This window comes from Tachyglossus aculeatus, unplaced genomic scaffold (genome assembly GCF_015852505.1).
Source record: "Tachyglossus aculeatus isolate mTacAcu1 unplaced genomic scaffold, mTacAcu1.pri SUPER_30, whole genome shotgun sequence".
Taxonomy (NCBI): Eukaryota; Metazoa; Chordata; class Mammalia; order Monotremata; family Tachyglossidae; genus Tachyglossus; species Tachyglossus aculeatus.
In genome coordinates this window covers 623,027-637,815 of record NW_024044837.1, presented here as the reverse complement: position 1 = coordinate 637,815, position 14,789 = coordinate 623,027, and the positions used below count along the sequence as shown (strand labels likewise).

General features: G+C 46.0%; 1 protein-coding gene across 1 annotated transcript; it reads left to right on the top strand.

The window, feature by feature from the left end:
- Positions 1-4,234: 4,234 nt before the first annotated feature.
- LOC119921764 (olfactory receptor 14J1-like) lies at positions 4,235-13,105 on the top strand (the record flags this gene model as incomplete). The annotated part of the gene is made up of 2 exons (XM_038741813.1): positions 4,235-4,606; positions 12,869-13,105. Coding segments are annotated over 2 exons (609 nt in total), but the record flags the coding sequence as incomplete, so codon positions are not given.
- Between the last annotated feature and the right edge of the window lie 1,684 nt (positions 13,106-14,789).

Here is a 14,789-nt window from a genome sequence, read left to right as displayed (position 1 = left end):
GAGTCGTATGTTTGTCAGGAATTCATAGAACTGGCTCCTCTGTTTGTGCAGCACGTTATTCTAAGAGTATTTGCCATCAGTTTTGGGCTTAGAAGGGAAGACCATCAGAGATCTAGAGCATTTTCTGGTGATCGTGAGTGCGGTGGCTGAGACCCGAGTAATAATGAAAGCTAAGGAGAGAATCCATCAATCAATGGTTGTTTACTGGGTGCAGAGCACTGCACTAAGCGCTTGGGAGAGTACACTAGTACAGAGTGGGTAGACACGTTCGCTGTCCACTGCCTTTCTACTTGTTTTGTTTTTGCCAGCTTACTTGTTTTGTTTTGTTGTCTGTCTCCCCCTTCTAGACTGTGAGCCCGTTGTGGGGTAGGGACCTTCTCTATATGTTGCCAACTTGTACTTTCCAAGCGCTTAGTACACTGCTCTGCACACAATAAGCGTCCAAAAATACGATTGAATGAATGAATCCAGTGCTCACTATGTGCACAGCACTGAATGAGCGATTGAAAGAATCCAACATAACAGAGTTGGTGGACATGATCCCTGCCCCAGTGAGCTTACATTGTATATGGGGAGGCAGGCATCAATGATATTTATTGACTGCTTGAGTGAAGAATACTGAATTAAGTAATTGGAAAAATACAGTATAACAGATTCGGTAATAATAATAGCAATTATTATTATTATGGTATTTGTTAAGCACTTACTATGTGCCAAGTACTGTTCTGTAGACATATTTCCTGTCTACAGTGAGCTGACAGTCTATCGGGAGCAAGCAAAGCTCTCTCATTTCATTCCAGACCTGATTCTAGGAAGACTCATGAGGAAGGTGAGCTTGATTTTCCTGACTTTAATAATTGGGGCGTTAAACTGAAGAAGTTAAGAGAAGCGAAGTGGGTTGCCCAAGATCACACAGCAGGAAAGTGGCAAAGCCGGGATTATGCTCTTTCTATTAGACCAAGCTCAGCGTACTGTTTACAGGACAGGGGATGACTAGGCTGGGGAGATATGTTCTGGTATAATAAATAATAATAATAATAATAATAATGGCATTTATTAAGCGCTTACTATGTGCAAAGCACTGTTCTAAGCGCTGAGGAGGTTACAAGGTGATCGGGGGGGCTCACAGTCTTAATCCCCATTTTACAGATGAGGGAACTGGTATGAAGGAGGGACAGAGAACAGAGAGGTTTTTTATGATGATGATCGCATTTGTTAAGCGCTTACTATGTGCCAAGCACTGTTCTAAACGCTGGGGTAGATACAAGGTAATCAGGTTGTCCCACGTGGGGCTCACAGTTTTTATCCCCATTTTACAGATGAGGGAACTGAGGCACAGAGAAGTGAAGTGACTTGCCCAAAGTCACACAGTTGATAAGTGGTGGAGCCTGGATTAGAACCCATGATCTCTAACGCCCAAGCCCGGGCTCTCTCCACTAAGCCACGCTGCCTCTACTTGTTACTATATGATTATCATCATTACTATACCATTATTATAGTATAATATTACTATTATTATTCTAATTACCGTTCTATTCCACTGTTCTACATTCTGTGCTGTTCGACTGTTCTACTGCTAGTCTTCTAAGAGCTGGAGTAGATTACAAGTTCATTAGGTTGGTTACAGTCCCTGTCCTGCATGGAGCTCGCAGTCTAAGTAAGGGGGAGAAGAGGAGAACTGAGGCGCAGAAAAGTTAAGTGACTTGTCCAAGGTGACACAGCAAGCATTTGGCAGAGCCAGAATTAGAAGCCAGCTCCCCTGACGTCCAGGCCCACGCTATTTCCACTAGGTCATGCTGCTTCTCCCAGGCTTGTTAGTTTGAGGGTCCCTTGGAGGCTGCAGAGACCCTGCCCTGAGAAGTCTTAACCTGCCCCCCATCCTGCCGTGTCCTGTGTTATGGTGCCTTGTACCATATTTATTTATTTATATTAATGCCTGTCTCATCCATTAGACTGAAAACTCATTTGGGCAGGGAATATGTCTGCTAATTCTGTTGTATCATACTCTCCCAAGCATTTAGTACAGTGCTCTGCAAATAGCCAATAAATACCATTGATCGATTGGAGTAGATTACAAGTTCATTAGGTTGGTTACAGTCCCTGTCCTGCATGGAGCTCGCAGTCTAAGTAAGGGGGAGAAGAGGAGAACTGAGGCACAGAAAAGTTAAGTGACTTTTCCAAGGTGATACAGCAAGCATTTGGCAGAGCCAGAATTAGAAGCCAGCTCCCCTCCCCCGACCTCAACCCGGTTAAAAGGCCCTTGTTATCACCAAGTTACATTAACGACAACCTCATTCACACCTACTCAGCCCTCCTGTCCCGCCATCGACCCCGGGCCACGTCCTCCCCCGGGCCTGGAATGCCCTCCCTCCCAAGCTAGCTCTCTTCCTCCCTTCAAGGCCCTACTGAGAGCTCATCTCCTCCAGGAGGCCTTCCCAGACTGAGCCCCTTCCTTCCTCTCCCCCTCGTCCCCCTCTCCATCCCCCGCATCTTACCTCCTTCCCTTCCCCACAGCACCTGTATATATGTTTGTACATATTTATTACTCTATTTATTTATTCATTTATTTTACTTGTACCTATATATTCTATTTATTTTATTTTGTTAGTATGTTTGGTTTTGTTCTCTGTCTCCCCCTTCTAGACTGTGAGCCTACTGTTGGGTAGGGACCGTCTCTATATGTTGCAAACTTGTACTTCCCAAGCGCTTAGTACAGTGCTCTGCACACAGTAAGCGCTCAATAAATACGATTGATTGATTGATTGACTGATTGAATGTGAGAAACAGCGTGGCTTAGTGGAAAGATCATGGCTTGGAAGTCAGAGGTCGTGAGTTCTAATCCCGGTTCTGCCGCTTATCATCTGTGTTACTTTGGGCAAGTCACTTAACATCTCGGTGCCTCTTCTGTAAAATCGAGATTGAGACTGTGAGCCCCACATGGGACAACTTGATTACTTGTCTCTACCCAAATGCTTAGACCAATGCTTGGCATATAGTAAGTGCTTAACAAATACTATTATTAGTAGTATTAGTATTGTACGCGGTGGTACTGAAAACAGCAGGAGCTTGTGTTCAGCTGTAGTTGCAGCTTTTCTCGTTTTGGAGAAAAATTGAAGTTGCTGGGATTTTTCTCAAATATTTCCCTGCCAGGACAGCATTTCCCAATAATCAATCCATCAATCAATCAATAGTATTGATTGACTGTTTTTCAATTGTAGAAATTGGAGAAGCAGCGTGGCTCAGTGAAAAGAGCACGAACTTTGGAGTGAGAATTCACGGGTTCAAATTCCGGCTCTGTCAATTGTCAGCTGTGTGACTTTAGGCAAGTCACTTCACTTCTCTGTGCCTCAGTTACCTCACCTGTAAAATGGGGATTAAGACTGTGAGTCCCCCGTGGGACAACGTGATCACCTTGTAACCTCCCTAGAGCTTAGAACAGTGCTTTGCACATAGTAAGCGGTCAATAAATGCGATTATTATTAATTTGTAGACGCCACGCCCTGGATAGAGAGGAGCAGAGGAGAAAATACAAAGGAGGAAAGAGTAGGATTTAATCCTCATTTTGCAGTTGAGGTAACGGGCCCAGAAGAGTACGGTGACTTGCCCAAGGTTACACAGCAGACACATGGCAGAGCCGGGATAAAAGCCCAGGTCTTCTGACTCCCAGGCCCGTGCTCTAGTCACTAGGCCACAGTGCAAGGATAACTTAATATTTTCACCTCCATCCATCCCACAGGGCCCAATTCCCTATTTCTCCACAAGGAATAAATGGTTAATCACGCGGCAGTGATAGAATTCCTTCTGCTGGAATTCTCGGAGATCCGGGAGCTGCAGCTGGTCCGCGCCACGCTGTCCCTCCTGGTCTACTTGGTGGCCCTGACGGAGAATCTCCTCATCGTCGCTGTCACCGCCCTCGACCGGCGCCACCAAACCCCCATGTACTTCTTCGTCAGGAACTTCTCCATCCTCGATCTCGGCTACATGTCCGTCACCGTCCCCAAGTCCATCTACAACTCCCTGACCGACCACAGAGAAATATCTGTCTCGGGTTGCATCTCTCATCTCTTAGTAATCACCTTTGGGGGTGTCGAAGTGACCCGGCTCATGGTGATGTCCTACTACCGCTATGCCGCCATCTGCTGCTCCCTGCACTACTAGGTCATCATGAACCGAGGGCCCTCTGGGAAGATGGCCGCCGCCTTGGCTCGGCGGGGGGCTGAACGGAGGCATCCACACCGCCGTGACTTTCTCCTTCCTCTTCTGTGATACCAACGCTATCTGTCAGTTCTTCTGTGACATCCCTTCCGTCATCCGGCTCTCCTGTTCCAGACGCTACAGTGATGAGATCGCCGTTCTGGGCCTCAGCGGGTTTCTGTGCCTCGGCTGTTTCGTCTCCATCGTGGCCTCACACGCACGCATCTTCAGGGCAGTGCTGAGGATGCCGACCATCGAGGGTCGGACCAAAGCCTTCTCCACCTGCCTGCCTCCCCTCAGCGTCGTCATCTTGTTTCTCTCCACTGCTTCCTTTGCCCATCTCAAGCCTCCTTCAGTCTCCTCCTCGACATTGGATCTACTGGTGGCCGTGTTTTACACCGTGGTGCCCCCTGCTCTGAGCCCCCTCATCTATGGCCTGAGGAACCGGGACATGAAGGCCGCCCTGGGGAGGGTCCTGAGATGGAAATTTTTCACATAGAATGGAATGCCTGTAGCCCGTTCCAAAGTTGAAGATCAGCATTTACTGTACCCACCAATCAGTGGAATTTATTGAGTGCTTACTGAATGCAGAGCAGTCTACTTAGTGTAGATCCATTGGAGGACAGAGTACATGTTTATTTTTTTTTATTTTGTTAATGATGTGCATCTAGCTTTAATTCTATTTGTTCTGATGACTTGACATCTGTCCACATGTTTTGTTTTGTTGTCTGTCTCCCCCTTCTAGACTGTGAGCCCGTGGTTGGGTAGAGACCATCTATGTTGCCAACTTGTACTTCCCAAGAGTTTAGTACAGTGCTCTTCTTACAATAGGCGTTCAATAAATACGATTGATTGAATTAATGAATGAATATGTGCAGTCTGAATATCTTGGCACCTAGATATTCAATTAATCGTATTTAATTCAATTATCGTATTTATCGAGGGCTTCAAATGTTTTTAATGATATTCGTTTAGCGCTCCTGTGTGCCAGGTTCTGCTCTAAGCACTAGGATAAATTAAGCTCACAGTTTTAATCCCCATTTGACAGATAAGGTAACTGAGGCATGGGGAAGGTAAGTGGCTTGCTCAAAATCTCACAGCAGACAAATTTCAGAGCCAGAATTAGAACCATTGTCCTCTGCCATATATATTGAGTGCTTACTGTGTGCCACGCACTGTACTAAAATACCCTCCTGCTTGATTAGGATATATAGGGGTAGACAGGGAACATATCTAACACCTCTATTGCAATCTCCTCTCCTAAACGCTTAGTACAGTGCTCTACACACAGTAAGCACTTAATAAATACCATTGATTGACTGATTTCAGTAGTACAATTTGTGCCTTGATCTTGTGTATCTCACCGCCTGCCCCTCTTCCATATTCAGTCAATCGTATTTATTGAGCACTAACTCTATGCAGAGCACTGTATGAGTAGTAGCGTGGCTCAGTGGAAAGATCCCGGGCTTGGGAGTCAGAGGTCACGGGTTCTAATCTCAGCTCTGCCACTTACCAGCTGTGTGACTTTGGGCCAGCCACTTAACTTCTCTGTGCCTCAGTTTCCTCATCTGTAAACTGGGGATAAAGACTGTAAGACCCTCGTTGGACAACCTGTTTACCTTGTAATAATAATAATAATGATAATAATAATAATAACAATAATAATAATGGTATTTGTTAAGCGCTTACTATGTGCAAAGCACTGTCCTAAGCGCTGGGGAGGTTACAAGGTGATCAGATTGTCCCACGGGGGCTCACAGTTTTAATCCCCATTTTACAGATGAGGTAACTGAGGCACAGGGCAGTTAAGTGACTTGCCCAAAGTCACACAGCTGACAAGCAGCGGAGCCTGGATTTGAACCCATGACCTCTGACTCCAAAGCCCATGCTCTTTCCACTGAGCCACGCTGTTTCTTACACTGCTTGTATCTACCCCAGTGCTTAGAACAGTGCTCGGCACATAGTAAGCGCTTAACAAATGCCGTCATCATCATCATCACTGTACTAAACCCTTATCCTGCCTCTGGCCTAGAACACCTTCCCCCTTCATATCTGATACATCACAACCCTTCCCTCTCCAATCTCCTCCAAGAGACCTTCCCCGACTAAGCCCTCATTTCTCCTGCTCCTTCTCCCTTCTTTTTCATCTATGCGCTTGGATCTGTGACCTTTGGGTATTTGATATTCCTTTACTCTGTGTTTAGCACTGGACTAAAACCCAGCCCACACACTTCACTCCTTTAACGCCAGCCTTCTCACTGTACCTCAATCTCGTCTATTGAACCGACAACCTCTCGCCCACGTCCTGCCTCTGGCCTGGAACACCCTCCCCCCTCAAATCCAATAAACAATGACCCTGCCCCCTTCAAAATCTTATTGAAGGGACATTTCCTCCGAGAGGTCTTCCCTGACTAAGACCTCCTTTCGTTTTCTCCCTCTCCCTTTGGCCTTGCCCTGATTGGTTTCCTTAATTCACTTCTCCCTCAGCCTCCCAGCTCTTATGTCCATATCTGGAATTTATTTATTTATATCACTGGCTGTCTCCCCCTCTGGGCTGAAAGTTTGTTGTAGGCAGAGAATGTGTGTGTTATTCACAGGAGAAGCAGCATGGTGTAGTGGATAGAACACGGGCCTGGGAGTTGGAAGGTCATGGGTTTTAATCCTGGCTCTGTCACGTATATGTTATGTGGCCTTGAACAATCCCTTATCTGTAACTGTACCTCAGTTACCTCATCTGTTAGATGGGAATTGAAACTGTGAGCCCCATGTGGGACAAAGGACTGTGTCCACCACAATTTGCTTATATTCACTACAGTGTCTGGAACTTAGTAAGCTCTTAACAAATACCATGGCTATTACTATTATTATATTGAACTTTCTCAAGCTCTGCACATTGTAAGCGCTCTATAAATACGATTGACCGAACTGAATGACTTGGGAGAGCACAGATAAGAAACTGAGGTACAGAGAGGCTAATTAACTTGCCCAAGGTTATAGTGGGCAAGAAGCCAAACTACACTTCCCGTTCCAGGGCCTTTCCAGTAGACTGTTCTTCTGAGACCCTCATTTCCCACCCCATAAGGTGCAGAGTCTAGAGGGGCTAATCAGATCTGGTAACTTTCCCTTCCTCCCCCATACAAACTCTCCTCACGTCTGTGGGGCACCGGGAACTACCCAAGGTAGTCGCCTTAGGCACGTCACTTCACTTCTCGGAGCCTCAGTCCCCTCATCTTTAAATGGGGATTAAAATGTGACCCCAGTGTGGGACATGGACTGTGACCAACCTTATTAGTTGGTATATACCCCAGCACTTAGTTCAATGCCTGGCACATAGAGAGCACTTAACAAAGACCATAAAATAATAAAGGACAGCACAGTCACTGTCACAATCGTTTCATACTCCCCACGCATCTCAACAGTCTGGGGAGTTTGGACCCGGGGGAGATCTGAGATCTGATGTCACCCCTTCCCTTCCCCTGTTTCCACTGCGGCTTCCTCTGGGGCTACACAAGTACACATTCTGGGCTCAACCCGGGGATGCCAACCCCCTTGCCTCTGAAAGCTTCTGGGTAATAAAGGCCAAAGTTTCCCCCCTGTGTCTTGTGGTCCCCAAACAACCAAACAAACAGAATTTATCCAGCAGAAACAGGTGAGTCCAGCAAACTGCACCCACCACCTATCATTGATGAATCGATTGATTTATGGAGTTTTTAACGTCTGCAGAGCACTCTATTAAGCGTTTGGGAGAGTAATAATAATAATTCATTCATTCAATCAATCGTATTTATTGAGCCCTTACTGTGTGCAGAGCACTGTACTAAGCGCTTGGGAAATACACGTTGGCAACATATAGAGACGGTCCCCACCCAACAACGGGCTCACAGTCTAGAAGGGGGAGACAGAGAACAAAACAAAACATGTGGACAGGTGTCAAGTCACCAGAATAAATAAAAATAAAGCTAGATACACATCATGGAAAAAATAAATAGAATAGTAAATATGTAAAAGTAAAATAAATAGAGTAGTAAATCTGTACAAACATATATACAGATGCTGTGGGGAGGGGAAGGAGGTAGCGCGGGGAGGTGGGAAGGAGGAGAGGAAAGAGGGGGCTCAGTCTGGGAAGACCTCCTGGAGGAGGTGAGCTCTCAGTAGGGCTTTGAAGGGAGAAAGGGAGCTAGCTTGGCGGATGTGCGGAGGGAGGGCATTCCAGGCTAAGACGTGGGCTAGGAGTCGACGGCGGGACAGGCGAGAACGAGGTACAGTGAGGAGGTAATGATTATGGTATTTGTTAAGTGCTTACTATGTGCCAAGTACTGTTGATGGAACGCAACCCCCGCCCCGGTCTGAGAAAACTGAGTGTACTGAACGGCAGGGTGGGCCTGGGAGCGAGCAGAGAACAGCAGCAACCAGCACCGCTAGACTGGCCGCTTCATCTACAGCCTGAGGAACCGGGACATGAAAGCCGCCCTGGGGAGGGTCCTACCGGGGCATACATTCCTTCAGAATAAAGATCCCCTATTTTTGACCTGACATTTGTCTCTAGAATATTTCCAAACCCCCTGGTTGTGAAACGCACTGCACTAAGTGTTGTTGCTTCTCCTTCCCTGGTGATCAACCAATCAGTGGTATTCACTGAGCACTTACTCTGTACAGCGCACTGTAGTAAGCATTTGGGAAAGTCCAACACAACGGAATTGGAACCCCTCTCACAAGGAGCTTACAGTCTTTACCACTCTTCGCTACCCTATCTCCCGTCCCTTGACTTCCCAGATTCTAAATCCTTCCCTGACTAAATTGTTATTTATCCATTATAATGACGGACATTCCGTTTACAGCTGATCCATCTTATGTCCACTACAGATCACTCTCCCCACATTCACAGCCTTATTGAAGGCACATCTCCTCCAAGAGGTCTTCCATGACTAAGCCCTCATTTCTTCTCCCACTCCCTTCCGCGTCACCCTTGCACTTGAATTTGCTCCCTTTATTCACCCCTCCCTCTGCCCCACAGCACTTATGTCCATATAGACAATTTATTTATTTATGTTTATTTCTGTCTTCCCCGCTAGTCCGTAATCTCACTGTGGGCAGAGAACGTGCCTACCGACTCTATTATATTGTACTTTCCGAAGGGCTTCATACAGCATTCTGCTCACGGTAAGCATCCAATAAATACCACTGATTGATTGATTGGTTAATATGGTCCCAGGTGACTTCCCATTCAATTTTTTCACATTAGGTGGCTAGTCTCCTTCTCTCTAGAATCCAGCTGCTCTCCCAGAATTGATTCCCAATGCCTGGGAATATTGCAATGTAGTATTTGGGGTGGTTGGGGTATGTGGGTTCCCAGTCAATTTATTTACTGTCCCTTCTGGGTTTCCTGGGACCTTAGTTCTTTACCTCTGAGTACTTGTATACTTACCCTACCCCAGCCCCATAGCACTTATGTCCAAATCCTTACATTCTGTTGCTTCCCATCTTTAATTCTCTTGAATGTCTGCCTCCCCCATCATATTGCAAGCCCCTTGTTTAACAAGCCTAGTGTTTTCTCCAAGGGCTTAGAACAGCTCTCTGGTAGTGCTCACCAAATGTAGAAGCATAATAGCCTAGAAGAAAGACCCCAGACCTGGGAGTCAGAGGACCTGGGTTCTAAACCCCTCTCCACCACTTGTCTGCTCTGTGACCTTAGTCAAGTCACTTTGCTGTGGTTAGGATTCCTCCTCTGTAAAATGGGTCTGAGGACTGTGAGCCCCAAGTGAGACAAGGCTTTGTCCAACCTTACACAGTGCTTGGCACATAGTAAGTGCTTAACAAATGCCATTATTATTATTATTATTATTATTATTATTATTATTATTGTCTTCAGTGAATAAGAGGACAAAAACACAGACAGAGGAAAGAGTTGGTTAACGGGGGATTCTAGATCATAAGGAGGGAGTCAAAAAGAGACCGTTGATCACAGAAATGATTTCAAATGACAGAAAGGTAGTCCCTGAGAGGACATCTTAGAATCTATGAGGAGATGATACTGGTAAAAAGACATCATACCAGGGTCCTCCACTTAAGGCCTTCAATCATCAGTTATCACCGTCAGTGGTGTTTATTGAGCACTCACTGTGTGCAGAGCACTGTACTGAGCCTTTGAGAGAGTACAGTATGCTACAGAAGGAGCCTGGCTTAATGTATAGAGCATGGGCCTGGGGTCATGGGTTCTAATCCCAGCTCTGCCACCTGTCTGCGGTGTAACCTTGGGCAAGTCATTTCACTTCTTTATGCCTCAGCTACCTCCTCTGTAAAATGGGTATTGAGACTGTGAGTTCCACGTGGGACAGGAATTGTGTCCAACCCAATTTGCTGTTACCCGCCCAAGCGCTTAGCACATAGTACTTGGCACGTAGTAAGTGCTTAACAAATATCATTATTACTATTATTTTCATTGCAGTATAACAGAGTTGATAGACACCTTCTCTACCCATAAGAAGAAAAAAGTCTAGAGAGAGACAGGCATTTGTCTAAACAAATAATTTATGGTATATATTTCATAATTTATAAATATGAAGTGCTGTGGGGTTGGGAGTAGCTTGATTATCGTCATGGCGAAGCCAGGATGATTCATTCATTCATTCATTCATTCAATCAATCATATTTGACCGCACAGTAGATTCTGGGGGCTTTCAGTCGCTAGGTCCCTCAGAACAAAAGAGGAATCCTGCTTTCTCCAAAGGGAACAGAGAGGCCACATGGGAAGGATTATAAATTGCCACTCGAGAGGAGCGCAGAATATGGAAGACACCCTCTTTAGGGAACTCCTCAACAACGGAAAGATGTCTCCTCCCGGGTGCAACCAGCAATCAATCGGTGGGATTCATTGAGAGCTTACTGTATGCAGGGCACTGGACTAAGAGCTAGGGAGAGTACAATATAACAGAGTTGGGAGATACGTTCCCTGGCCACAGTGAGCATACAGTCCAGAGGTGGGGGAAAGACTTTAATTAATCCATCAGTGGTATTTTCTGAACGCTTTCTGTATGCAGAACTCTGTACTAAGCGCTCGAGAGAGTGCATTATAATAGAGTTGGGAGACAATTTCCCTGACCACAACGAGATTGACGTCTAGAGATGGAGGGGCTGAACAGCAAAAGGAGGAGGCTTTTTTAGGTCTGGGGGGAATGTGACGAGAAATCGCCTGTTTCCATACATTGGTAAGTGCCAACGTGCATCAGGAAATCCATCTCAATGACCTTAGAGCTGTTTCATTGTTCATGTGAGTTCCTGCCTGATCTTTGTCTTCCTCTATCTTGATAAGCGCTTACTATACTCCGAGCACAGGTCTAGGCTCTTGGCTAGATACACGATTAAACAGAGTCCATGTCCCAGATGTCCCACAGTCCAAATTGGAGGGAGAACAGGCATTTTTATAGGTAATTGGTCAGCATTTACTTTGTGCCTTGTAATAATAATAACAGTAATAATAATTATATCATTGGTTATGCACTTACTATGTGCCAGGCACTTTACTAAGCGCTGGAACCGTTCTTAGTGTTGGAGCTGATAGAAGACTGGACGTAGCCCATGTCCCACATGGAGCTCACACTCTAAGTGGAATGGAGAACTGGTATTTTTTTTATTGATACTGTTAAACACTTAGTACATGCCTAGTATTGTTCTCAGCGCTGGGGGAGATACAAGATAATAATAATGATAATGGTATTCTTTAAGCGCTTACTATGTGCCAAGCACTGTTCTAAGCACTAAGGTAGGTACAAGGTAATCAGGTTGTCCGACGTGGGGCTCACAGTCTTAATCCCCATTTTACAGATGAGGTAACTGAGGCACAGAAAAGTTCATTGCTTGCCCAAGATCACACATCAGACAAGTTGCAGAGACGGGATTAGAACCCAAGTCTTCCGATTCCCCAGCCTGTGCTCTTTCCACTAAGTCATACTGCTTCTCTACTAATCAGACTGGACATAGAACCTCTCTCACATTGGGCTCGCAGTTTAAATAGCAGAGAAAAAAAGTAATCACTATTTGCAAATGAAAGAACTGAGGCCAGAGAAGTTATGTAACTGGCCCAAGGTCTCACAGCAGGTCACACTGAAAGCTAGTGGCAGAGTTATAATAATAACTCTGTCTCTTGGTCTAGGCATCTCCTTGAATTTTGTTTGGTCTCTGTGCTTCTGTCTCCCTATCTCTATTTCTCTACGTCTGCCTGAATTTAAGTCACCCTGCTGCTTCGTGTTTGTCTTTGTGTTTATTTGGGAGAGGAGATATGAAGGGAGAGGGCGTTCCAGGGCAGGTAGACTAGGGTGGCTAGATAAATAAGAAGAGTTGCAGTATCTCAATCCTCAAAAACATTTAAGAACAGGGAACGTTCCCGGGAGAATAAATCGGTTTGAGTGTTTACCTTCATTCCAGGTCAGAGGTAGAAGAAACAGAAATTTTAGAGGTCTGATGCAGCCTAACAATTTCACTTTTCCTGTGTTTTCTTGGTACCCTCAGGCAGTCCTCAGACCACATGACCAATCACACAGTTGTGACAGAATTCCTCCTGCTGGGTTTCTCGGAGGTCCGGGAGCTGCAGCTAGTCCACGCTGTGCTGTTCCTCCTGGTCTACCTGGCGACCCTGATGGGGAATCTCCTCATCCTCGCCGTCACGGCCCTCAAACAGCGACTCCAGCTCCCCATGTACTTCTTATTCAGGAACCTGTCAGTCCTCGACATCTGCGGCATCTCTGTCGCCGTCCCCCAGTCCATCCACAAATCCCTGATCAGCAGCAAATCCATCTATTTCAGAAGTTGTGTGGCCCAGATCTTTTTGGTCATTCTTTCTGCCGCTTCAGAAGTGTTCGTTCTCAGTGAGATGTCCTACGACCACTACCCCGCCATTTGCCGCCCCCTGCGCTAAAACTCCATCATGAACCGAGAGGTCTGTGGAAAGATGGCTGCCGACTCCTGGTTTAGCAGAGGGTTTTTCAGGGCGATGTACTCTGCTGGAACGCTCTCATTAAGCTTCTCTGAGTACAATGTGATCCAGCAATTATTCTGCGACTTCCCCTCCTTACTGAAGATCTGTCGTTGACAACAGCGTGGCTTTGGGTATCGGCTTTAGTTTCATCTCCTTCGTCTCCGTTGTCGTCTCCTACGTCTGCATCTTTTCAGCCGTGCTGAGGTTCCCGTCCACCGAGAGTCGAAACAAAGCCTTCTCCATCTGCCTGCCCCACCTCGCCGTCATCACCCTTTTTCTCTCGACCGGAAGCTTCGACTACCTCAAACCCGTGCTAGATTCCCTCTCGACGCTGGACCTGCTGGTGTCAGTGTTCTACACCGTGGTGCCCCCCACCCTGACCCCCCTCATCTACAGCCTGAGGAACAGGGACATAAAGGCCGCCTTGAGGAAAGATTGTGGCTGAAACTCATTTCTCTTATCCGCTCTCCCCTCTGCTTCGACTCTGAAATTTGCTGTGTACCCCTTAAGCACTTTGATACTCACCCCAGCCCCACGATACTCGTATAAATCGTCTCATAATCTACTATTTCCCCTTATAGTGATCTGCTTTAATGTCCGTCTCCCCTTGTAGACTGTAAGCTTCTTGAGAGCAAGTACCTTGTCTACCAACTCCGTTGTTTTGTACTCTTTCAAGTGCATAGTACAATTGTCTTCAAACAGTAAGCGCTCAATAAAAATCCATGGATTGATTGATTGCCATCCGAATCACCAACAATGCATAGGGACAGGAAGCCACAAAGCTCAAAGGAGATGATGGGATAGATAAAGAAGGCAGAGAAGGACGATGGGCAGAGAGAAATTGGGAAGATCCCGGAAACCAAGGGTGGAGTGGTCAGAGGATAGTGAGAATGAATCAATCGTATTTATTGACCGCTTACTGTGTGCAGAGCACTGTACTAAGCGCTTGGGAAGTACAAGTGAGAAGCTGCTGTGGAGCTGGTGGTGGTCCCACAAAGACAGAGGAGCCAGGGGGTAGGGGTGTAGAGGAGGAGGATTGCCCAGAAATCATTGCTACAGGAAATGGCCCACAATAGAGGCCATTAGAGCACCAGGTAGAAATGATCCAGGGTCATAATTGCCCAGGGAGAAGGCAGGATCAAGAGGGAAAGATTATAACCTTAATTTTTTAAAATGTTTACTGAAGTGCTTACTCTGTTTCAAGTACAGTACTAAGTGATGGGATAAGAGAAGAAGCATGGTCTAGTGGGTAGGGTATAGGCCTGGGAATCGAAAGTAGCTGATCTGCCACTTGTCTGATGCACGACCTGGGCAAGTCGCTTCACTTCTCTGTGCCTCAGTTGCCTCATCTATAAAATGGGAATGAAGACTGTGAGCCCCATATGGGAAAAGACCTGTGTCCATCCTGATGAACATGTGCCTAACCCAGAGCTTAATACCGTGTCTGGCACACAGTAAATATTAAACAAATACCATTAAAAAGATAATAATGATAGATATCAAATCACTGAGCAGACAGGTCGTGGAGCTAGGATTAATGATAATAATGATATTCATTTATTCACTGATTCAATCATATTTATTGAGCGCTTACTGTATGCAGAGCATTGCACTAAGCGCTTGG